The 24953-nt window shown below is 44.3% G+C and overlaps 1 protein-coding gene across 11 annotated transcripts in view; it reads left to right on the top strand.

Annotated features, from left to right (window-relative positions):
- The window catches only part of LOC110531054 (V-type proton ATPase subunit H), an 81625-nt gene that overhangs the window by 17934 nt on the left and 38738 nt on the right, over nt 1-24953 (top strand). For 7 of the 11 annotated variants that reach the window (XR_016482722.1, XM_090183022.1, XM_090183019.1 and 4 more), the window contains exons 6-7: nt 3749-3853; nt 16782-16838. Coding sequence is in view for 9 of the 11 variants with exons in the window: in XM_090183022.1 (XP_090039148.1) it covers nt 3749-3853; nt 16782-16838 (162 nt within the window). In the remaining 2 variants the exon portion in view is untranslated. The remainder of the gene's footprint in view (nt 1-3748; nt 3854-16781; nt 16839-24953) is intronic. The other 4 variants (XR_016482723.1, XM_090183025.1, XM_090183024.1 and 1 more) reach the window with 1 other exon arrangement.

Genomic DNA, 24953 nt, shown 5'->3' with positions numbered 1-24953 from the left:
CTGGGGACAATAAATAGCCACTCTAAATTGTGCGGTTTGTCCCACAACACAACGCCACAGTTTTGAAGTTTTGAGGGAGCGTGCAATTGGCATGCTGACTGCAGGAATGTCTACCAGAGCTGTTGCCAGATAATGTAATAATTTCTCTACCATAATGGGAATGTAATTCTGCTTTGAAAGTTGATAAAGTAGGTAACCCCACTTTTGAGAAAATGGCCCTTGAATGTTTTTGTACACCTACTGGAGAGCTCTTCTTTGTCTACACCTATTCAGCATCATTCACACGCTCTTAAGCCGTAGCCCCATCTATCTCTTTAAGGATTCACATGTGAAGCCATGTGCTATACAGAGTGAGTAGTGTAGTAATCAACCAAAGATGTCAATACTTAAAGCGGTGAAAGTAGTAGCCTGCCTATATCCTAACCTGACTTTGGTGCAGGTCCTGCTGTTCACATGACTCTCTCTGGTAAACACATACTATATCAAATCAATGTTTATTTGTCACATGCACAGGATACAGAAGTTGTGAATGGTACAGTGAAACGGTTACTTGCATATTTGCATAGTAACAATATCAAAAATAGAAAGTGTCCAGATAAATATATTGTATAAATATTTTATTATTATTAGATTATGCTTATCCAAACACATTCTACATTTCTGGGTCATGTGATAGAGAGGCTATAACCCCCCCAGCCACATCTAACTAAGTGGATGGGTCACTATTGTCTAGACATGTACATAAAATACAAGATGGACGTAGTAACCTCCAGACACACCTGGCTAACTTGAGCAGTCATGTAATCATGTGGCGAAGTGGATTCTTTTTTTGTTTAGATATGTAGCTAGCTAGCTAAACAGGGAACCATTATCCCAACCCATACACAAGTAAAACAAACGGATTGTCACAGCCAGTCACCAGGCATGAAATGCTGTAGTATGAATCTGCAGGGAGCTAAAGCTAACCAACTAGGTTCAATGTTAGCTAGCTTGCTAACTTTAGACTTTAACTAGCAATGCAAATGGATTTCTGAGATACCAATAATACTACTACACAGATCGTACACGCATCACGCTCGCTAGCTAGCGAACAGTATGCTTGAATTTACAATGAAAACGACTTTAACAAAATCAGAAACAAATAATATCTGTTAATGCAATAAGACTTTTACTCATATACATGGATGAACTCTTCACGCCAGACTGGAACCCCTTTAACTAAGACGTCCTGTGTCTTTGCCGTTTTGTTTGTCTTGTTTGGCTCGTTGTGTCAAGTCGCTCCGGACTGTGTGCAGAAAGTAGTCCATCACAACTTTTCCCCAATGATCTCCGGTTCATTCTGACTGTGTGCAGAAAGTAGTCCATCACAACATTTCCCCAATGATCTCCGGTTCATTCTGACTGTGTGCAGAAAGTAGTCCATCACAACATTTCCCCAATGATCTCCGGTTCATTCTGACTGTGTGCAGAAAGTAGTCCATCACAACATTTCCCCAATGATCTCCGGTTCATTCTGACTGTGTGCAGAAAGTAGTCCATCACAACTTTTCCCCAATGATCTCCGGTTCATTCTGACTGTGTGCAGAAAGTAGTCCATCACAACTTTTCCCCACTGATCTCCGGTTCATTCTGACTGTGTGCAGAAAGTATAGGGTCTGCTAAATTCAGTGCATCAATGTTGTTGAGGACAGTAGCAAACCTTTTGTAGATCTCCATGGCTAATGTTATATATGTCAAAAAAGCTGCAGTAAGGATTTTGTACACATACTGAGCAGCTCATGTTGAAGACCAAAGCGTGCTACATGGCAGACCAATCTAAAACTCGTCTCAGCATGTCCAGCCCATCCATTATCTCAGCCAATCATGGCTAGTGAGAAGGTTCCTCACTTTTTCCTAGGCTAAGCCAACTAGGCTCGTAATTGTTTTTTTTTCCGTATTTACAGATGGCATACAATTCTGATATTAAGGCACACGTTCCAGAAGGCATTTCTGCCCAAAATGTCCCTTTTTCAGGACCTTGTCTTTCAAAGATTATTCGTAAAAATCCAAATAACTTCACAGATCTTCATTGTAATGGATTTAAACAGTTTCCCATACTTGTTCAATGAACCATAAACAATTAATGAACATGCACCTGTGGAACGGTCATTAAGACACTAACAGCTTACAGACGGTAGGCAATTAAGGTCACAGTTATGAAAACTTATAACACTATAGAGGCCTTTCTACTGATTCTGGAAAAACTCCAAAAAGAAAGATGCCCAGGGTCCCTGCTCATCTGTGTGAATGTGCCTTAGACATGCTGCAATAAGGCATGAGGACTACAGATGTGGCCAAGGCAATAAATTGCAATGTTTGTACTGTGAGATGCCTAAGACAGCGCTACAGGGAGACAGGATGGACAGCTGATCATCCTCGCAGTGGCAGACCGCGTGTAACAAAACCTGCACAAGATCGGTACATCCGAACATCACACCTGCGGGATAGGTACAGGATGGCAACAACTGCCTGAGTTACACCAGGAATGCGGTGGAGGGATCGAGGTGGAGGGTCCGTCATGGTCTGGGGCAGTGTGTCACAGCATCATCGGACTGAGCTTTTTGTAATTGCAGGCAATCTCAACGCTGTGCGTTACAGGGAAGACCTCCTTCCTTATGTGGTACCCTTCCTGCAGGCTCATCCTGACATGACCCTCCAGCATGACAATGGCACCAGCCGTACTGCTCGTTCTGTGTGTGATTTCTTGCAGGACAGGAATGTCAGTGTTCTGCCATGGCCAACGAAGAGCCTGGATCTCAATCCCATTGAGCATGTCTGTGACCTGTTGGATCAGAGGTTGAGGTCTATGGCCATTCTCCCCAGAAATGTCTGGGAACTTGCAGGTGCCTTGGTGGAAGAGTGGGGTAACATCTCACAGCAAGAACTGGCAAATCTGGTGCAGTCCATGAGGAGGAGATACACTGCAGTACTTAATGCAGCCGGTGGCCATACCAGATACTGATTGTTACCTCTGATGTTGACCCCCCCTTTGTTCAGGGACACATTATTCAATTTCTGTTAGTCACATGTCTGTGGTACTTGTTGAGGTTATGTCTCAGTTTTTTAATCTTATGTTCATACAAATATTTACACATATTAAGTTTGCTGTAAATAAACGCAGTTGACAGTGAGAGGATGTTTCTTTTTTATTTTTATATAGTTTATATTTTTATTTGCAGTAATCCATTCAGGTGTATTTTGTTGCTTTTTGGTGAATGCGTTCTAATGATCTAAAGTCACGCTGTTGCTATTGCCTGTAATTAAAAAAATAAACTAGTCCTTTCAAAGTGAATGATTTGAGGCCTGTGTGACAAATGACTTATTTGCATATAGGCCTACTGTAGCTCTGATTGGCTATGGCGTACCGGTCTGCGTAGACTCTGGTCCTGGACAAGACAGATGGTTTTATTTACTGCACTGTCTGTTAGTTGTCCATACGCACAGCCGCTTTCCCACTCTATATCGCTATAGAATTTTCACAAATGCCTTACTCTACGTCATTACCAAACATTCTATGAATTTATGAAAACGTGAAAATTATCATATCTAAGTGCTCGTTTGTCAGAAAATGTCAAAGAAAAAGTTAGAATTTTCTTCCTGGTATATGTTTATAATATTTAATGTTGCTAAAACTGTCAGCTCCACTTTAATATTGAGCAGGCTCAGGCTTGGCTTTAGGGTCTGACTTGCAGTCTCTCCTCTCTCCCAGGCGGCCAGGATCATCGCAAAGCTAGCAGCCTGGGGTCGTGACCTGATGGAGGGAAGTGACCTCAACTACTACTTCAACTGGATCAAGACCCAGCTCAGCTCCCAGGTATATAACCCTTCAACCCTCTGAACTAAAACCACATGTATGTCAGCCCCAGCTCAGCTCCCAGGTATCTAACCCTCTGAACTAAAACCACATGTATATCAGCCCCAGCTCAGCTCCCAGGTATCTAACCCTCTGAACTAAAACCACATGTATATCAACCCCATCTCAGCTGCCAGATATAACTCTCCAACCCTCTGAACTAAAACCACATGTATATCAGCCCCATCTCAGCTCCCAGGTATTTAACCCCTCAACCCTCTGAACTAAAACCACATGTATATCAGCCCCATCTCAGCTCCCAAGTATTTAACCCCTCAACCCTTTCAACTTCCACACACACGCGGGTATCGAACCTACAGATACAGGTTTGATACCCGTGCAGGTTTTAATTTAGAATCTTCCAATCCTCTATATGTAATTATTGGCGGAGAGTCATGTCATATTTTTCGATATACTGTAGGCCTACCAATAGTGTCTTAGACAGCTGCGCCACTGAGGAGGCCCCATCCACAAAGTATCAAAATACAGAGAGGTGTGGGTAAAGGTATATTGTCCTGCTAATAGTCCATAAAGGGCTATTATAGTACTGTATATGGTGTCCAGGTCAGGGTAACCAAAAAATGTATTTATTAAAGACTATCAGAATGTTGGTACTTATTTATTTTGATCCAAAGCCATGAATGAGTGAGTCACTCAGCTTTATGTCGGTGCCGGCTATATGACTGTGCCATCAACTTGATAATATATAACTTCATTGCTCCAGACATCTTATTTACATTCTTTATTGTAACCACAATGTCACAAATAATTTATATCTACCTTTCCAATTGCTTTTAGAGTTTATCATTAATTTGATTAATATTATGGTGTTTCTATTCCAAAAAAAAAACGAAAAACTATCTGGGTTTCCGTTAGGATGGAACGGAAAATATTGCGCTGTACAACATGGTGGTCAGGAGTACAGTACTGGGCTATTTATCTAAAGAATCGCTTTTCATGCGGAGCCCGGGGTTCAGTTCCCCGACAGGGAGGAAGGAGTACGCTGTCCTTCTAAATAGGAATTTGTTCTTAACTGACTTGCCTAGATAAATAAAGGCTACACTAAGGGCATAACAGTTCTACACCCTAATTGTATAATTGTAGTCTAACCAATACCCAAAAGGAGATTCAGTCAAAATAAAAAATCTCATTAATTTATCATGACCAGTCCCCATGCTTATCTCAGAGCAGCGCAAAACATTGCTAAAATAGTTATGACGTGACTCTCCGCCAATAATTAGGTATAGAGGATTGGAGGATATTTCTGTAATTGTGACATTTATTCCCATAGTAATTCGTTATTGATCCATAACTAAATAAACATCTGCATTTTGAAACAGTATTTTTATCATTATTTTATTAACGAAAGCATAAAGATGCCATTATTAGTTACATTGTTTTAGTTTGAACATGTGGATTGGCACTAAGAACAGAACAGTGGGAATATTTCCCTAGTCAGTGCCATTATTAGTGCAATGACCCTTAAAGTGTTGCTAGGTGCTACCAAGTGGGGCGGGGTGGGAGTCCACCCACCCTCCCCCTTCCTCATGGGCTAGGTCGGTCTTCTGTGCTTAGCTCTGTGGCCCATCCTTTTATTTTACATAATGTAAAATGAGCGTGAAAAAGTTTAGGCCGGCACAGGTATTGAACCAGCATCTGTAGCAACACAGCTTGCACTGCTATGCAGTCTCTTAGACCGCTGCGCCACTCAGGTGCTGTACAGCGTGACCGGTCGGGAGTGGACTAGTGTAAATCAAAATAATCCTAACGAAATAAAATAATAAAAACCTTAGTGTAACAATAGTTTTAGTAAGTAATACTGAATGTGTGCACAAATATCAGTTTCTATTTAGGTTTGGGTCGCACATTCATTGTCAGAGACACATTAGGACCCAAAAGCATAATCAGTTGTCTAACTCCCTCTTGCAATGGTCTGGAGCAATAAAGTGGTGATGCAGGGTACCGTACTAAACCACCAATGACCTCTAAGTACCGCAGCATAATCTCAAAACCTTTAGTGGAGCAACCACTGTAGCTAGATGTTTTCAATCTGTATTCACTGGTTATCTAGATAGAGAGGACAAATACTGACAGAAAAATCTGTCTGAGTAAACATTACAGCTCGGGAACAAGGACTCCAACCTTCTCTAGCCTTCATTGCGACACACTGTCCAGGGCCCGGTTTCCTAAAAGCATCTGAAAGGCTAAGTTAATTGTTAGAACCTTCGTAGGAGCATCGTTAAATCTCCGAGCTGTTTCCCCGCAACCATCTTTATTAATGTTGCAGTTGGTGATATGTCTTTTACCACACCCTTTTATCCAAAGTGACTTAGTCATGCTTGCATACACTTATGTGTGGCTGGTCCAGGGAATCGAACCCACTATCCATGCTCTACCAACTGAGCTACTGAGCACCACACTTGAAAACGCTTGTAATCTAACGCCTGCCTCGGTTAGTTCTGGTCGATACAGCATGGTGAAGGCTGCCTACCACGAGATTAGTTCTGGTTGATTACAGCATGATGAAGGCTGCCTACCACGAGATTAGTTCTGGTTGATTACAGCATGATGAAGGCTGCCTACCACGAGATTAGTTCTGGTTGATTACAGCATGGTGAAGGCTGTCTACCACAAGGTTAGTTCTGGTCGATACAGCATGGTGAAGGCGGTCTGTGCATATTTGTAAACAACAGCTGGTGCACGAAATCAAAGGAAGAAGAAGAATTTGCTCGCCTGAGGTAGAGTATCTTGTGATAAATTGCAGACCACACTACTTGCCTAGAGAGTTTTCAGCTATACTTTTTGTGGCTGTTTATTTACCACCACAGACAGATGCTGGCACTAAGACCGCACTCAGTCAGCTGTGTAAGGAAATAAGCAAACAGGAAACCACTCACCCAGAGACGACGCTCCTAGTGGCCGGAGACTTTAATGCAGGGAAACTTAAATCAGTTCTACGTCATTTCCATCAACATGTTAAATGTGCAACCAGAGGGAAATCATTTTAGATCACCTGTACTCCACACACAGAGACGTGTACAAAGCTCTCCCTCGCCCTCCATTTGGTAAATCCGACCACAATTCTATCCTCCTGATTCCTGCTTACAAGCAAAAATTAAATCAGGATGCACCAGTGACTCAGTCTATAAAAAAGTGGTCAGATGAAGCAGATGCTCAACTACAGTACTGTTTTGCTATCACAGACTGGAACATGTTCCGGGATTCTTCCGATGACATTGAGGAATACACCACATGAGTCACTGGCTTTATCAATAAGTGCTTCGAGGACGTCGTCCCCACAGTGACTGTACATACATACCAGAAGCCATGGATTACAGGCAACATTTGCACTGAGCTAAAGGGTAGAGCTGCCGCTTTCAAGGTGCGGGACTCTAACCCGGAAGCTTATAAGAAATCCTGCTATCCTCCTCTTATCATTGTGGTAGGAGACTTTAACACAGTGTTAAGTACCTCAGTGGACCGTAAAGGTAATCACTCTCCAAACTATCATCACTGTGCCCTTAAGGAAATGATTAAATATTATGGACACATTCAAAATAGTGGATATTTTGAGACTAAAAAACCCCGACCTAGTGAGATATACATGGAGGAGACTTAATCAAGCTAGTCGTCTTGACTACTTTTGTCACGGTGCGTGAATGAGGACCCAAAAGCGAATTAACGTAAACAGAACTTCTTTAATAACAAAACATAGGTAGGCTCAGATGGACCGGCAGATTCCGACAGGACAGGACAAGGTTGCAGCAAACATGACGATAGTCTGGTTCAGGCATGAAAAACACAAACAAGAATCCGACAAAGACAGGAACAAAAACAGAGAGAGATATAGGACTAATCAGAGGGAAAAAGGGAACAGGTGGGAAAAGGGGTGACGAGGTAGTTAGGAGGAGACAAGGAACAGCTGGGGGAAAGAGGGGGAGAAAAGGTAACCTAATAACGACCAGCAGAGGGACCCAGGGTGAAGGGAAAGGACAGAAACAAGACACAACATGACAATACATGACAGTACCCCCCCCACTCACCGAGCGCCTCCTGGCGCACTCGAGGAGGAAACCTGGCGGCAACGGAGGAAATCATCGATCAGCGCACGGTCCAGCACGTCCCGAGAGGGAACCCAACTCCTCTCCTCAGGACCGTACCCCTCCCAATCTACTAGGTACTGATGACCACGGCCCCGAGGACGCATGTCCAAAATCCTACGGACCCTGTAGATGGGTGCGCCCTCGACAAGGATGGGGGGGGGGGGGGAAGACGAGCGGGGGCGCGAAGAACGGGCTTGACACAGGAGACATGGAAGACCGGGTGGACGCGACGAAGATATCGCGGAAGAAGAAGTCGCACTGCGACAGGATTAATGATCCGAGAAATACGGAACGGACCAATGAACCGCGGGGTCAACTTGCGGGAAGCGGTCTTAAGGGGAAGGTTCTGAGTGGAGAGCCAAACTCTCTGACCGCGACAATATCTAGGACTCTTAGTTCTACGCTTATTAGCAGCTCTCACAGTCTGCGCCCTATAACGGCAAAGTGCAGACCTGACCCTCTTCCAGGTGCGCTCGCAACGTTGGACAAAAGCCTGAGCGGAGGGGACGCTGGACTCGGCGAACTGAGATGAGAACAGCGGAGGCTGGTACCCGAGGCTACTCTGAAAAGGAGATAGCCCGGTCGCAGACGAAGGAAGCGAGTTGTGGGCGTATTCTGCCCAGGGGAGCTGTTCTGACCAAGACGCAGGGTTGCGAAAAGAAAGACTGCGTAAGATGCGACCAATAGTCTGATTGGCCCGTTCTGCTTGACCGTTAGACTGGGGGTGAAAGCCGGAAGAGAGACTGACGGAAGCCCCAATCAAACGGCAAAACTCCCTCCAAAATTGAGACGTGAATTGCGGACCTCTGTCCGAAACGACGTCTGACGGAAGGCCATGAATTCTGAAAACATTCTCGATGATGATTTGTGCCGTCTCTTTAGCAGAAGGAAGCTTAGCAAGGGGAATAAAATGAGCCGCCTTAGAGAACCTGTCGACAACCGTAAGAATAACAGTCTTCCCCGCTGACGAAGGCAGTCCGGTGACAAAATCTAAGGCGAAGTGAGACCACGGTCGAGAGGGAATGGGAAGCGGCCTGAGACGGCCGGCAGGAGGGGAGTTACCGGACTTAGTCTGCGCGCAGACCGAACAAGCAGCCACGAAACGACGCGTGTCATGCTCCCGGGTGGGCCACCAAAAATGCTGGCGAATGGAAGCAAGCGTACCCCGAACGCCAGGGTGGCCGGCTAACTTGGCAGAGTGAGCCCACTGAAGAACGGCCAGACGAGTAGGAACGGGAACGAAAAGAAGGTTCCTAGGACAAGCGCGCGGCGACGGAGTGTGAGTGAGTGCTTGCTTTACCTGCCTCTCAATTCCCCAGACAGTCAACCCGACAACACGCCCCTCAGGGAGAATCCCCTCGGGGTCAGTGGAGGCTACTGAAGAACTGAAGAGACGAGATAAAGCATCAGGCTTGGTGTTCTTAGAGCCCGGACGATAAGAAATCACGAACTCGAAACGAGCGAAAAACAGCGCCCAACGCGCCTGACGCGCATTAAGTCGTTTGGCAGAACGGATGTACTCAAGGTTCCTATGGTTAGTCCAAACGACAAAAGGAACGGTCGCCCCCTCCAACCACTGTCGCCATTCGCCTAGGGCTAAGCGGATGGCGAGCAGTTCGCGGTTTCCCACATCATAGTTACGTTCCGACGGCGACAGGCGATGAGAAAAATACGCGCATGGGTGGACCTTGTCGTCAGAGAGGGAGCGCTGAGAAAGAATGGCTCCCACGCCCACCTCTGACGCGTCAACCTCGACAACGAACTGTCTAGAGACGTCAGGTGTAACAAGGATAGGAGCGGATGTAAAACGATTCTTGAGGAGATCAAAAGCTCCCTGGGCGGAAACGGACCACTTAAAGCACGTCTTGACAGAAGTAAGGGCTGTGAGAGGAGCTGCCACCTGACCGAAATTACGGATGAAACGACGATAGAAGTTCGCGAAGCCGAGAAAGCGCTGCAGCTCGACGCGTGACTTAGGGACGGGCCAATCAATGACAGCTTGGACCTTAGCGGGATCCATCTTAATGCCTTCAGCGGAAATAACAGAACCGAGAAATGTGACGGAGGAGGCATGAAAAGTGCACTTCTCAGCCTTCACAAAAAGACAATTCTCTAAGAGGCGCTGGAGGACACGTCGAACGTGCTGAACATGAATCTGGAGTGACGGTGAAAAAATCAGGATATCGTCAAGGTAAACGAAAACAAAGATGTTCAGCATGTCTCTCAGGACATCATTGACTAATGCCTGAAAGACAGCTGGAGCGTTAGCGAGGCCGAAAGGAAGAACCCGGTATTCAAAGTGCCCTAACGGAGTGTTAAACGCCGTCTTCCACTCGTCCCCCTCCCTGATGCGCACGAGATGGTAAGCGTTACGAAGGTCCAACTTAGTGAAAAACCTGGCTCCCTGCAGGATCTCGAAGGCTGAAGACATAAGAGGAAGCGGATAACGATTCTTCACTGTTATGTCATTCAGCCCTCGATAATCTATGCAGGGGCGCAGAGACCCGTCCTTCTTCTTGACAAAAAAAAACCCCGCTCCGGCGGGAGAGGAGGAGGGGACTATGGTACCGGCGTCAAGAGCTACAGACAAATAATCTTCGAGAGCCTTACGTTCGGGAGCCGACAGAGAGTATAGTCTACCCCGGGGGGGAGTGGTTCCCGGAAGGAGATCAATACTACAATCATACGACCGGTGTGGAGGAAGAGAGGTGGCCCTGGACCGACTGAACACCGTGCGCAGATCGTGATATTCCTCCGGCACCCCTGTCAAATCACCAGGCTCCTCCTGTGAAGAAGAGACAGAGGAAACAGGAGGGATAGCAGACATTAAACATTTCACATGACAAGAGACGTTCCAGGAGAGGATAGAATTACTAGACCAATTAATAGAAGGATTATGACAAACTAGCCAGGGATGGCCCAAAACAACAGGTGTAAAAGGTGAACGAAAAATTAAAAAAGAAATGGTTTCGCTATGATTACCAGAGACAGTGAGGGTTAAAGGTAGCGTCTCACGCTGAATCCTGGGGAGAGGACTACCATCCAAAGCGAACAAGGCCGTGGGCTCCCTTAACTGTCTGAGAGGAATGTTATGTTCCCGAGCCCAGGTCTCGTCCATAAAACAGCCCTCCGCCCCAGAGTCTATTAAGGCACTGCAGGAAGCTGACGAACCGGTCCAGCGTAGATGGACCGACAAGGTAGTGCAGGATCTTGAAGGAGAGACAGGAGTAGTAGCGCTCACCAGTAGCCCTCCGCTTACTGATGAGCTCTTGGCCTTTACTGGACATGAAGTGACAAAATGACCAGCGGAACCGCAATAGAGACAGAGGCGGTTGGTGATTCTCCGTTCCCTCTCCTTAGTCGAGATGCGGATACCTCCCAGCTGCATAGGCTCAGCACCCGAGCCGGCAGAGGAAGATGGTAGTGATGCGGAGAGGGGGGCAACGGAGAACGTGAGCTCCTTTCCACGAGCTCGGTGACGAAGATCAACCCGTCGCTCTATGCGAATAGCGAGTTCAATCAAGGAATCCACGCTGGAAGGAACCTCCCGGGAGAGAATCTCATCCTTTACCTCCGCGCGGAGACCCTCCAGAAAACGAGCGAGCAAAGCCGGCTCGTTCCAGTCACTGGAGGCAGCAAGAGTGCGAAACTCAATAGAGTAGTCTGTTATGGATCGATTACCTTGACATAGGGAAGACAGGACCCTGGAAGCTTCCTCCCCAAAAACAGAACGGACTAAAAACCCGTATCATCTCCTCCTTAAAGTCCTGATACTGGTTAGTACACTCAGCCCTTGCCTCCCAGATTGCCGTGCCCCACTCACGAGCCCGTCCAGTAAGGAGAGATATGACGTAGGCGATACGAGCTGTGCTCCTGGAGTAAGTGTTGGGCTGGAGAGAAAACACAATATCACACTGGGTGAGGAACGAGCGGCATTCAGTGGGCTTCCCAGAGTAACACGGCGGGTTATTGATTCTGGGCTCCGGAGATTCGAAAGCCCTGGAAGTGGCCGGTGGATCGAGGCGGAGATGGTGAACCTGTTCTGTGAGGTTGGAGACTTGGGCGGCCAGGGTCTCAACGGCATGTCGAGCAGCAGACACTTCCTGCTCGTGTCTGCCTAGCATCGCTCCCTGGATCTCGACGGCAGAGTGGAGAGGATCCGAAGTCGCTGGGTCCATTCTTGGTCGGATTCTTCTGTCACGGTGCGTGAATGAGGACCCAAAAGCGAATTAACGTAAACAGAACTTCTTTAATAACAAAACATAGGTAGGCTCAGATGGACCGGCAGATTCCGACAGGACAGGACAAGGTTGCAGCAAACATGACGATAGTCTGGTTCAGGCATGAAAAACACAAACAAGAATCCGACAAAGACAGGAACAAAAACAGAGAGAGATATAGAGGACTAATCAGAGGGAAAAAGGGAACAGGTGGGAAAATGGGTGACGAGGTAGTTAGGAGGAGACAAGGAACAGCTGGGGGAAAGAGGGGGAGAAAAGGTAACCTAATAACGACCAGCAGAGGGAGACAGGGTGAAGGGAAAGGACAGAAACAAGACACAACATGACAATACATGACAACTTTCTTGTCTCTTTCTCTCTTGCATCAAAGGTTAAAAAAGTTTTAATAGGAGACAGAATGTGATCATCATCTAATTGGCATTCACATAACTCTTATAGATTTTCCACGTGGACAGGGATATTGGAAATGTAATACGTTTACTGGAGGACAACTTAGTTAAAAATGAGATAACAGAATTTTTCCAGTATAATATAGGTTCAGCAAATCCCCTTATTTTTTGGGATACCTTTAAATGTTCCTTCAGGAACATCAGGAATTCCTTCAGGATTTCAATTAAATATTCATCAATAATAAAAAATCAGTTTCTGGCTAAAGATACAAGACTAACAAGGGAAATCCATGAACTAATAGTACAGGTAGATAGCAATAAAAACGATACTACAGAGATACAAATAAGTTGGAGGAAAAACAAAAAGAAGTTGAGGAACTTATTCAAGAGCACTCTGATTTAATTTTGTAATAGATTACATTAAACTGGATGGAATATGGAGAAAAATGTACAAAATTCTTCCTGAATCTCGAATACAGGAATACTAACAAGAAGTAATTTGCAGAAACTCGTTACTGAAGACCATCATCTATGATTCTTCAAATTATATTTTAAAAGAGGAAGCTAAATATTTTAGCTTCTGTCTCATCCTTTCCCACTGAATGAAGATTACGGTAAGGAATTCTTTCCAAATAATATAAAAAATGGAAAATTAACAAATGTACAGAAAGATCAGTGCGAAGGCCAAATTACAGAGGAAGAACCTTTTGAGGCTATTAAATCCTTTCGGTCTGGAATAACCCCAGGGCTTGATGGCATACCAGTAGAGGTATATCAAGTATTTTTTATATACTAAAAGCTCCATTGTTAGATTGTTTTAACTACTCCTTTAGAAATGGTAGTCTGTCAGGTACTCAGCAGGAAGGTCTGATTTCTCTATTATTAAAACAAGACGCAGATGGCAAATATAAAGACTCAGTCTATCTAAAAAACTGGAGGCCCCTTATACTTCACTGTTGTGATGCAAAAATACTAGCAAAATGCATAGCACTCAGAATTAAAAGGGTTTTACCAGGTATTGTTCATCCTGATCAGACAGGTTTTTACATGGACGATACATTGGAGATAATATACAACAACTACTAGAAATAATAGAACATCATGAAACATATAAGAAGCCAGGAATGGTATTCATAGCGGATTTTGAAAAGGCATTTTTATCAAGTAAGACTGGATTTTATTTATAAATGCCTGGATTTTTTCAATTTTGGTAACTCTCTTATAAAATGGCAAAAAATAATGTATAGCAAACCCAGGTGTAAAATAGTAAATAACGGCTACTTCTCAGAGTTTTGAATTGTCATTAGGAGTTAAACCAGGGTGTCCGCTGTCACCATATCTATTCGTTATGGCCATCGAAATGCTAGCTATTAAAATCAGATTCAATAACAACATTAGAGGATTAGAAATCTAAGGCTTAACAACAAAGGAGTCCATGTATGCCGATGACTCAAGTTTTGTGTTAAGTCCGCAAGCTGCAATGTCTCATTAAAGATGTAGATAACTTTTCTGTACACTCTGGACTAAAACCTAATTATGTGTACAATATTATGTATTGGATCCTTAAAAAATACAACTTTTACATTACCTTGCAGCTTACCATTAAATTGGGCTGAAGGTGAAGTAGACATACTTGGTATTCATATCACAAAAGATACAAATAAGCTATCCACAATGAATTTCAATAGAAAACTTGTAAAAATAGACAAGATCCTGCAACCTTGGAGAGGTAAATACCTGACTATTTAGTCATATCTCAGTTTACTCACTTACTTATGGCACTGCCTACTCCTGATGATTCATTTTTCATGAGCAAAAAATATTTCACTTTATCTGGGACGCTAAACCAGACAAAATAAAACATGTCTATCTATATAATGAATATGAATTGGGTGGGTTGAGATTATTAAATATAAAAGCACTAAACCTCTCTCTAAAAGCTTCACTCATTCAAAAGTTTTATTTGAACCCTAAATGGTTCTCAAGTAGATTAATAAGAAAATCTCGTCCATTGTTTAAAAATTGCCTTTTTGCCTTTATGCAGATTGCCATGTCTCATTTCAGATTGATTGAAAATGATACTTTTTCAAAGTATCTGTCTTTTTCAAACAAGCATTGCAGAGCTGGCTTCAATTTCATCCCCATGAAAAGATAGAACAAATATTACAACAAATATTATGGCTGAACTCAAACATGCTAGTTGATAAAACACCTGTATTCATGGGAAAGATGTTTGAAAAGGCTATTTTGTTCATAAATTATATTGTAAATTGTAGAGTTATGTCCTTCATGGAGTTATCAGAATTGTACGGGAAGGTCTGCTCAATCCAAGAGTACAGTCAATTGATTACAGCATTACCCCAAAAATGGAGGAGGCGGGTGGCAGCGGGAGAAGGTAGGGAACTGGTCTTTCTGCCCAATATAAAGGCAATTGCTCGGCATCCGACCGCAAGGCACTACATAGGGTAATTTGTACGGCCCATTACATCATAGGGGTAAGCTGCCTGCCATCCAGGACATCTACACCAGGCGGTGTCAGAGGAAGGCCATAAAAATTGTCAATGACCCCAGCCACCCCAGTCTTAGACTGTTCTCTCTACTACCACATGGCAAGCGGTACCGGAGTGTCAAGTCTAGGACAAAAAGACTTCTCAACATTTTTTACCCCCAAGCTACAAGACTCTTGAACAGGTAATCAAATGGGTACCCGGACTATTTGCATTGTGTTCCCCCCCAACCCCTCTTTTACGCTGCTGCTACTCTCTGTTTATCATATATGCATAGTCGCTTTAACCATGTCTACATGTACATACTACCTCAATCAGCCCAACTAACCGGTGCTCCTACTGTTATAGCCTCTCTACTGTATATAGCCTCGCTACTGTTATTTTTCACTGTCTTTTTACTGTTGTTGTATTTCTTTACTTACCTATTGTTCACCTAATACCTTTTTTGCACTGTTGGTTAGAGCCTGTAAATAAGCATTTCACTGTGAGGTCTACACCTGTTGTATTCGGGGCACGTGACAAATACATTTGATTTGATTTAAAGTTTTAACCATGTTTTCAAACTATACAGTGTTTGTTTAGAATGATTATGGTTTCAAACAAAGGATTAAAACAAGCTCATGAGGCATCTACAAGATATATTGGGTAAATGTAATTAATTTATGTCTAAAACTGGGTGTAGCAATTGCAGATTGCCCCTTTTAATGACATTTGATTGATTAGAAACAGACTAGCTGTACCAAGTCTGTACCACTGGTTGAGACATGCCAGTGTTTTAGCTACAGTTTTATTTCATGACAAAGCCGATCATTATTTTAGGAACAATGAGTATGTTTACATGCACACTAATAATGGTTTTGGCAGAGTATGGCATTAGCCATGTAAACACCTTACTCTGCGTGTCTTGTGGTTTTGGCAGAGTATGGCATTAGCCATGTAAACACCTTACTCTGCGTGTCTTGTGGTTTTGGCAGAGTATGGCATTAGTCATGTAAACACCTTACTCTGCGTATCTTAATAGGCGTAAGGTCATCATCAAAGTAAGCATCCGCTGATTAAAACACCTGGTTTTTCTGAACAATCTTTAGAATGATTAGGACATGTAAACAGCTTAATCCGTCATTCCTGTGGTGTATTTGATCTTGTGCCTGCACTGGGTAGCGCAAGCTTCCTTCTTGTGCATGAGTGAAATTATTTTCAAAAACTGAAAGTATGCAGTTTATAAATTGTTTTCACATACGAATTTTGTGTCTGAACTCAGAATGACATGGTCACTGTGGTAGAGCCTTCATTTTTTTATTACTGATGTTCTGCATTTATCAAAGTCCCATCAGGTAGCCTCATTTCAAATGTGTCCATGTAAACAGGATTATCAGGGAAATGTTTCTTCTTGCAAAGCAAGTAAACACTTTAAATGAACTATTATATCAACCTGACTAGCCACAATAATCATGTAACCATTCTGAGAGCTGTTTTTACAGCGTTTTTCTCCCTCCATGAAGAGAAGTATGGTGCTTCTTAGAGCTACTCCAATACAGGAAGAGATGTTTCAGGAGGTTTCTGCTTTTGGCCACAGCAAGAGTTGTTGAAGCTTTTTCTATTTGAAGCAACATTCTACCGTTTCATTCCTTTAATTTGTCCTCCATTAGAAGCTTCATGGTACAGGTCCAGACTCCACAGGACATGGCACTATATCCCCCAGTGACGTGAGTATGACATGATGCATCCTAACACACTCTAATCTACATGGCTGGTTGGCCTGGTACTTTGGTTTGGTGCACCCTAGCTTTCTGTGGGCTGACCGTCACCCTAGCTTTCTGTGGGCTGACCGTCACCCTAGCTTTCTGTGGGCTGACCGTCACCCTAGCTTTCTGTGGGCTGACCGTCACCCTAGCTTTCTGTGGGCTGACCGTCACCCTAGCTTTCTGTGGGCTGACCGTCACCCTAGCTTTCTGTGGGCTGACCGTCACCCTAGCTTTCTGTGGGCTGACCGTCACCCTAGCTTTCTGTGGGCTGACCGTCACCCTAGCTTTCTGTGGGCTGACCGTCACCCTGGCTTTCTGTGGGCTGACCGTCACCCTGGCTTTCTGTGGGCTGACCGTCACCCTGGCTTTCTGTGGGCTGACCGTCACCCTGGCTTTTCTGTGGGCTGACCGTCACCCTGGCTTTTCTGTGGGCTGACCGTCACCCTGGCTTTTCTGTGGGCTGACCGTCACCCTGGCTTTTCTGTGGGCTGACCGTCACCCTGGCTTTTCTGTGGGCTGACCGTCACCCTGGCTTTTCTCTGGGCTGACCGTCACCCTGGCTTTTCTCTGGGCTGACCGTCACCCCGGCTTTTCTCTTTGTTGACCGTCACCCCGGCTTTTCTCTGGGCTGACTGTCACTGGACATTCACTTCTCTGTCCTCGTTTTGTCGTCTTCTCTCGCTCTGTCTGTCTGCGTCTCGGTAGAGCGCGTCTGTTCTGCACAACAGCTGCTTCTCTTCTCTCACTGATCTGTTCTAATACTTTTAGAGTAGTTCTCTGTAGGGGAGTGTAGAGTATGTTACTGAGACATACTGCTGACTGACTGGCTGATATCTACTTTCACACAGCATGGGAGCTGGGTAGTTTAATAAATAACGACTGGAACGTAGGGCTGGCACAATTACCATATGTGGATGAGGACTGCCGTGAAAATAACCCTCATAACCATTGCTCGTGCAAAATAATGCATTTTTTGTAATGTCAGTTGAGTTGAATCAACAAATCACAGCACACATTGATGGGTTAACTTAATGAATTTACTGATGGGGTTACTCTTAAGGAATTGACATCCAGCTTTGCTCCTATGGGTACACTCCCCATGGCCTCCATTCCACCCATTGTGCCATCATTGACTTCAATGGGGATACTCGTTCTTTTCAAATTTCAATCAAATGTATTTATAAATCCCTTTTTACATCAGCCAATGTCACAAAGTTCAGTACAGAAACCCAGCCTAAAACCCCAAACAGCAAGCCATGCATATGTAGAAGCACGCTGGCTCGGAAAGACTCCCTAGGAAAGCAGGAACCTAGGAAGAAACCTAGAGGAACCAGGCTCTGAGGGGTGGTCAGTCCTCTTCTGGCTGTGCCGGGTGGCGATAGTACATGGCCATTAAGGCCAGATTGTTCAAGATGTTCAAACGTTCATAGATAACCACTAGGGTCAATCAGAGGTTGAGACAGCAGGTGCGGTAGAGGGAGACAAAAATAACAGGTCCAGGACAAGGTAGCACCTCCGGTGAACTGGTCAGGGTTCCATAGCCACAGGCAGAACAGTTAAAACTGGAGCAGCAACAAGTCCAGGTGGACTAGGGACAGTCAGGAGTCATCAGGCCAGGTAGTCCTGAGGCATGGTCCTAGGGCTCAGATCCTCCGGCAGGGGGACAGAGAGAATTGGAAGGAGCATACTTAAATTCTCACAGGACACCAGATAAGACAGGAGAATTACACCAGATGTAGCAGACTGACCCTAGTCCCCGGCACATACAGTACCAGTCAAAGGTTTGGAGACACCTACTCATTCCAGGGTTTTATTTTGACTTTTCTATATTGTAGAATAATAGTGGAGACATCACAACTATGAAATAACACATATGGAATAATGTAGTAACAGAAAAGTTTTAAACAAATCAAAATATGTTTTTGGAGATTCTTCAATGTAGCCACCATTTGCCTTAATGACAGCTTTACACACTTGGCATTCTCTCAACCAACTTCATGAGGTAGTCACCTGGAATGCATTCCAATTATCAGGTGTGCCTTGTTAAAAGTTAATTTGTGGAATTTCTTTCCTCCTTAATGCATTTGAGCCAATCAGTTGTGTTGTGATGGGGAAGGGGTGGTATACAGAAGATAGTCCTATTTGGTCAAATATCAAGTTCATATTATGGCAAGAACCGCTCAAATAAGCAAAGAAACGACAATCCATCATTACATGAAGGTCAGTCAATCTGGAAAATGTCAAGTACTTTGAATGTTTCTTCAGGTGCAGTCTCAAAAACCATGAAGCACTATGATGAAACTGGCTCTCATGAGGACCCCCACTGGAAAGGAAGACTCAGAGTTGCAGAGGATAAGTTCATTAGAGATACCAGCCTCAAAAGCTGCAGCCCAAATAAGTACTTCAGAGGTCAAGTAACAGACATCTCAACATCAACTGTTCAGAGGAGATTGCGTGAATCAGGCCTTCATGGTAAAATTGCTGCAAAGAAATCACTACTAAAGGACACCAATAAGAAGAAGAGAGTTGCTTGGGCCAAGAAACATAAGCTATGGACATTAGACCGGTGGAAATCTGTCCATTGGTCTGTTGAGTCCAAATTTGTGATTTTTGGTTCCAACCTCTGTGACTTTGTCAAATCAAATTGTATTGGTCACATACAAATGGTTAGCAGATATTAATATGAGTGTAGTGTAATGCTTGTGCTTCTAGTTCCGACCGTGCAGTAATATCTAACAATTTCACAACAACTACCTTATACACACACAATGAATAAGAATATGTACACATAAATCAATGGACGAGCGATGGCCATGCGGCATAGGCAAGATGCAGTAGATGGTATAGAGTACAGTATATACATTTGAAGTCGGAAGTTTACATACACTTAGGTTGGAGCCATTAACTCGTTTTTCAACCACTCCACACATGTCTTGTTAACAAACTATAGTTTTGGCAAGTCTTTTAGGACATCTACTTTGTGCATGACACAATACATTTTTCCAACAGACAGATTATTTCACTTATAATTCACTGTGTCACAATTCCAGTGGGTCAGAAGTTTACATACACTACATTGACTGTGCCTTTAAACAGCTTGGAAAATTCCAGAAAATGATATCATGGCTTTAGAAAGTCTAATTGACATAATTTGAGTCAGTTGGAGGTGTACCTGTGGATGTATTTCAAGGCCTACCTTCAAACTCAGTGCCTTTTTTGCTTGACATCATGGGAAAATCAAAAGAAATCAGCCAAGACCTCAGACAAAAATTGTAGACCTCCACAGTCTGGTTCATCCTTGGGAGCAATTTCCAAACGCCTGAAGGTACCACGTTCATCTGTACAAACAATCGTACGCAAGTATAAACACTATGGGACCACGCATCCATCATACCGCTCAGGAAGGAGACGCGTTCTGTCTCCTAGAGATGAACGTACTTTGGTGTGAGAAGCCCAAATCAATCCCAGAACAACAGCAAAGGACCTTGTGAAGATGCTGGAGGAAACAGGTACAAAAGTATCTATATCCATAGTAAAACGAGTCCTATATCGACATAACCTGAAAGGTCGCTCAGCAAGGAAGAAGCCACTGCTCCAAACCGCCACAAAAAAAGCCAGACTACAGTTTGCAACTGCACATGGGGACAAAGATCGTACTTTTTGGAGAAACGTCCTCTGGTCTGATGAAACAAAAATAGAACTGTTTGGCCATAATGACCATCGTTATGTTTGGAAGAAATAGGGGGAGGCTTGAAAGCCAAAGAACACCATACCAACAATGAAGCACGGGGGTGGCAGCATCATGTTGTGGGGGTGCTTTGCTGCACGAGGGACTGGTGCACTTCACAAAATAGATGGCACCATGAGGAAGGAAAATGTCTGTGAATATATTGAAGCAACATCTCAAGACATCAGTCAAAAAGTTAAAGCTTGGTCGCAAATGGGTCTTCCAAATGGACATTGACCCCAAGCATACTTCCAAAGTTGTGGCAAAATGGCTTAAGGACAACAAAGTCAAGGTATTGGACTGGCCATCACAAAGCCCTGACCTCGTTCCTATCGAAAAGTTGTGGGCAGAACTGAAAAAGTGTGTGCGAGCATGGAGGCTTACAAACCTGACTCAGTTACACCAGCTCTGTCAGGAGGAATGGGCCAAAATTCACCCAACTTATTGTGGGAAGCTTGTGGAAGGCTACCTGAAAAGTTTGACCCTAGTTAAACAATTTAAAGGAAATGCTACCAAATACGAATTGAGTGTATGTAAACTTCTGACCCACTGGGATTGTGATGAAAGAAATAAAATCTGAAATAAATCATTCTCTCTACTATTATTCTGACATTTCACATTCTTAAATAAAGTGGTGATCCTAACTGACCTAAGACAGGGATTTTTTACTAGGATTATAATGTCAGGAATTGTGAAAAACTGAGGTTAATGTATTCTGCTGAGGTGTATATAAACCTCTGACTTCAACTGTACATATGAGATGAGTAATGTAGGGTATGTAAACATTATATAAAGTGCCATTGTTTAAAGTGACTAGTGATCCATTTATTTATTACATCCAATTTTTTATTGGTAAAGTGGCTAGAGATTTTGAGTCAGTATGTTGGCAGCAGCCACTCAATGTTAGTGATGGATGTTTAACAGTCTGATGGCCTTGAGATAGAAGCTGTTTTTCAGTCTCTCGGCCCCTGCTTTGATGCACCTTTACTGACCTCGCCTTCTGGATGATAGTGGGGTGAACAGGCAGTGGCTCGGGTGGTTGTTGTCCTTGATGATCCTTTTGGCCTTCCTGTGACATCGTGTGCTGTAGGTGTCCTTGATGGCAGGTACTTTGCCCCCGGTGATGTGTTGTTCAGACCTCACTACCCTCTGGAGAGCCTTACGGTTGTGGGCGGAGCAGTTGCCGTACCAGGTGGCGATACAGCCCAACAGGATGCTCTCGATTGTGCATCTATAAAAGTTTGTGTGTTTTCGGTGACAAGCCTAATTTTTCAGCCTCCTGAGGTTGAACAGGCGCTATTGTCTGCTAGTGTCGTCTGCAAACGTGATGATTGAGTTGGAGGCGTGCATGGCCACGCAGTCATGGGTGAACAGGGAGTACAGGAGGGGGCTGAGCACGCACCCTTCTGGGGCCCCAGTGTTTAAGGACTAGCGGGGTGGAGGTGTTGTTACCTACCCTCACCACCTGGGGGCGGCCTGTCAAAGTCCAGGACCCAGTTGCACTCAGGGGGGTCGAGTCCCAGAGTCTCAAGCTTAATGATGAGTTTGGAGGGTACTGTGGTGTTAAATGCTGAGCTGTAATCGATGATCGATGAACAGCATTCTTACATAGGTATTCCTCTTGTCCAGATGGGTTTGTGCAGTGTGATTGTGATTGCGTCGTCTGTGGACCTATTGGGGCGGTAAGCAAATTGGAATGGGTCTAGGGTGTCAGGTAGGGTGGAGGTGATATGACCCTTGACTAGTCTCTCAAAGCTCTTCATGATGACAGAAGTGAGTGAGTGCTACGGGAAGATAGTCATTTAGCTCAGTTACCTTTGCTTTCTTGGGAACAGGAACAATGGTGGCTATCTTGAAGAAAGTGTGAACAGCAGACTAGACTAGGGATTGATTGAATATGTCTGTTAACACACCAGCCAGGTGGTCTGTGCATACTCTGAGGATGCGGCTAGGGATGCCGTCTGGGCCGGCAGCCTTGCGAGGGTTAAAACTTTTAAATGTTTTACTCGCGTTGGCTGTAGTGAAGGAGAGCCCGCAGGTTTTGGTTGCAGGCTATGTTACTGTATTGTCCTCAAAGCGAGCAAATAAGTTGTTTAGTTTGTCTGGGAGCAAGATGTTGGTGTCCGCGATGGGGACGGTTTTCTTTTTGTAGTCCGTGATTGACTGTAGACCCTGCCACATACGTCTCGTGTCTGAGCCATGTGTGATCACACAGTCATCCGGAACAGCTGGTGCTCATGCATGCTTCAGTGTTGCTTTCCTTGAAGCGAGCATATGCGGCATTAAGCTTGACTGTATTAGGCTCGTGACTGGGTTTCCCTTTGTAGTCCGTAATAGTTTGCAAGCTCTACCACATCTGACGAGAGCTGGTGTAGTAGGATTGAGTCTTAGTCCTGTATTTACGCTTTGCCTGTATGGTGGTTCGTCTGAGGGCATAGCGAGATTTCTTATAAGCGTCCGGATTAGTGTCCCGCTTTCAAGCTGCAGCTCTAGCCTTTAGCTCGTGCCTATGTTGCCCGTTCTCCATGGATTCTGGTTGGGATATGTACACTCGGTCAGTGTGGGGACGACGTCGTCGTTGCATTTATTGATGAAGCCATTGACTGAGGTGGTATACTCCTCAATGCCATTGGATGAATCCTGGAACATATTCCATCGTCCTGTTGCTTAGCATCTGCCTCATCTAACCACTTCCGTATTGAGCGTGTCATAGGTCATTTCTGCTTTAGTTTTTGCTGGTAAGCAGGAATCAGGAGATTAGAATTTGTCAGATTTGCCAAATGGAAGGCGAGGGAGAGCTTTGTATGCCTTTGTTTGGAGTAACACGTGACATGCTGGTAGAAATGAGGTAAAACGGATTTAAGTTTGCCTGTATTAAAGTCCCCGGCCACTAGGAGCGCCACCTCTGGATGAGCGTTTTCCTGTTTGCTTATGGCCTTATACAGCTTATTGAGTGTGGCCTTAGTGCATCGGTTTGTGGTGGTAAATAGGCAGCTATGAAAAATATAGATAAACTCTCTTGGTAGATAGTGTGGTCAACAGCTTATCATGAGGTATTCTACCTCATGCGAGCAATACTTTGAGACTTCCTTGATACATTGCACACCAGCTTTTATTGACAAATCGACACACACCCCTACCCGTCGTCTTACCAGTTGTAGCTGTTCTGTCCTGTCGATGCACAGAAAACCCAGCGCACCGTATATTATCCGTGTCGTCGTTCAGCCATGATTTGGTGAAACACAAGATATTACAGTTTTTAATGTCGTAGGATAGTCTCGAACGGAGATCATCCAGTTTATTCTCCAGTGATTGCACGTTGGCCAATAGAAGGGATGGTAGAGGCGGGTTACCCACTCGCCAACAAATTCTCACAACGCACCCCGATCTCCGCCCCCTGTATTTACGTCTTTTCTTCACGCGATTGACAGTTATTTGGGCCTGGTCTCTGAGAAGCAGTATATCCTTCCTCCAGTTTGAGGTGAGTAATTGCTGTTCTGATATCCAGAGGCCATTTTTGGTCATAAGAGACTGTAGCAGCAAAATGATTTACAAAATAAGTTACAAACAATGCGGAAAAAAACGAACAAAATAGCACAGTTTGCTAGGAGCCCGTAAAATGGAAGCCATCCCCTCCGGCCCCATTATCCAAAAGCAGCACTAAGGTCTACGAGTACGAGGACAGATGCAGAGCCTCGGTCTGACGTCATTAAAAGGTAATTTACCACCTTCACAAGAGCAGTCTCAGTGCTATGATGGGGTCTAAAACTAGACTGTGTTTTGTATACATTATTTGTCTTCAGGAAGAGATGGAGTTGCTGCGCAACAGCTTGCTCTGTGCGTGTGCTGCCATTCTATTTATATTTCAGCACATATAGTCAGGAGCGGAAAGGACAAAATGTGTCTCAAAAAATATTCTTATTAAGGCTGGCCAATTAGTCATCCAAAATTCCATGACCGTCACAGCCCTTCTATAGCTTGAACAGAAGCGAACAGAATGAGAGGAAATGCAGGTTTATTTGTTACCCAGGCCACCATGTTTTCTACCATATTAACCAGGAAGCCATCTTGTTCTAGGGGCTTTTACACATCTCGGCTGCGTTCCAAACATGTAAAAGACACCCTCTCTCCTCAGCCCTCAAATTAACACTTCTGAGGACGTATGACGTATGATGAATTGACATTTGCAGGGCAAGGGAACAATGAATTACTTTTAAATGGACCGCCTGGAAATGTCTCTTGTTCGTCCCACAGTCCTGTTTTCTGTTTTTTTAAGCTCTATTGTCTATTATGATTGATGTCTTGGGTAGAAGACAACGCATCCGCAGACATTGAATGCTAGCCATCAG

This window comes from Oncorhynchus mykiss, chromosome 8 (genome assembly GCF_057628025.1).
Source record: "Oncorhynchus mykiss isolate SJ-2025 chromosome 8, ASM5762802v1, whole genome shotgun sequence".
NCBI lineage: Eukaryota > Metazoa > Chordata > Actinopteri > Salmoniformes > Salmonidae > Oncorhynchus > Oncorhynchus mykiss.
Note: the sequence above shows the minus strand (reverse complement) of the source record. Positions and strands in the feature narration are given on the sequence as shown.